The 1,501-nt window shown below is 60.5% G+C and overlaps 1 protein-coding gene across 1 annotated transcript in view; it reads left to right on the top strand.

Moving 5' to 3' along the window:
• Positions 1-1,159, top strand: part of SLC23A1 (solute carrier family 23 member 1) — a 7,165-nt gene extending 6,006 nt beyond the window's left edge. Inside the window, exon 7 of the mRNA XM_014310433.1 lies at positions 1,146-1,159. Coding sequence (XP_014165908.1) covers positions 1,146-1,159 — 14 coding nt within the window. The remainder of the gene's footprint in view (positions 1-1,145) is intronic.
• The last annotated feature ends 342 nt before the right edge of the window (positions 1,160-1,501 follow it).

Raw genomic sequence — 1,501 nt, 5'->3', positions numbered from 1 at the left:
CTCCCACCCGGGGCCACGGGTTTTCACCGTGCTGTGCCCTCGGCTCCTGCGCGGTGACCCAGCCGCTGGCACGGGCTCTGCGTGGGGCAGTGTCCAGACCAGCCTTAGGATGCCTAACTTAAGATGACACATTAAAAACCATAATATATTCAAGCGCACGTGCCCCACCAGTGTCTGTGCTGCCTCCTGCACCTTTCCCTCGTCCTTTGTGCACCTTTGACCGTGCTCCTCCTGGGCTGCTAGGCACTCAGACACCCTAGAATTCTTCCAGGTGGGCTCTGCCTGAACCCGGGGCTGTGGGAGAGGCAGCTCAGCACGAGCCCTCAGCAAACCCTTCCTGGCCCGGGAGCTCTGGAGTGCTGGCCCTGTGCTGGCTGTGCTGGTGACACTGCCCCATGCCACCAGGCTGCTCTCAGCTGCAGGCACAGAGGAGGCTGACCCACACCACAGCGGGGTCAGGCCAGTCCTTGGCCTGGATTTAGCACCAAAGTTGAGCTGAGGCAACATTGCACAACCCCGTCTCAGCCTGGGGTGGCACTGTCATACTCCCAAGCCTGAGCAGGGAAAGAAGTGAGAAAATCTGTTAAAAGTGAAGATGAGGGAAAAAAAACCACTCCAAGTTAAAATAACCCCCAAGGGATGCAAATACAATCACTCCCCGCCTCCCACAGCACCAGCCAGGCTCTGAGCCCCACTCTGGCTGCTGTCCTGGCGCTGGTGCTGAGCACAGTGTGACAGTGTGTGACACCTCTCTGGCCAGCGGGCTCCCCTCCCATTTCCTTGTCCCCCCAGCTCAGCCGCTGGGGCTGGAGCAGGACTGAGGGAGCCTGGGGGCAGTACCAGTGCTGCTCAGGGCTGGGTGCCACCCCTCAGCTGCAGTCACACCCCAAACCCAGCACGGACAGGGCAGCTCCTCCCCAGTGAACATCCCAGTGCTAGGACACAGGAGAGGGATGAACCCAGCTCCAGCAGAGCAGACACGGCAGTCGGAGCAGCCTGGCTGCTGCACTCAGCTGCCACCACCCCAAGGTGACAGCGACTAGGCCAAAGCCCGTGGACAAACAGCAGCCACGCAGGACTCGCTGGTGGAACTCCCACTGCAGATAGAAACCAGCTGTGTGTTATTTGCTGATCTTTTCCTCTAGGTTCTCGAGTCTAAACTCTCCCCAGGTCAGTGGAAATCCTGGAGTTCTGCCAGCTTTGTGTGTGGGAAGGGAAGGCAGTGCCCAGCACGGAGCTGGGGTAGCTCTGTGACCATTCTGCAGAGCAGAGCAGAGCAGAAGGGTTTGGTGCAGCGGAGCTCCCCCAGCAGGGAGAGGCTCTCCTGACACAGGCGGGCGCTTCTGCTGCAGGGCAGCACCTGCGGCAAGGCCCCGCCTCACCCTGCCCGTCCTGCAGAGCTGCAGCTCAGCTGGGCCTCGCTTTAATCCGAGCTTAAAAAGGAGATACAGCGAGGCTGGGCTGTCCTGAGCAGGGTCTGGGCTTGATCCTTGTGGGTCCA

Source organism: Geospiza fortis, unplaced genomic scaffold, assembly GCF_000277835.1.
Source record: "Geospiza fortis unplaced genomic scaffold, GeoFor_1.0 scaffold320, whole genome shotgun sequence".
NCBI classification, from domain to species: Eukaryota; Metazoa; Chordata; class Aves; order Passeriformes; family Thraupidae; genus Geospiza; species Geospiza fortis.
Note: the sequence above shows the minus strand (reverse complement) of the source record. Positions and strands in the feature narration are given on the sequence as shown.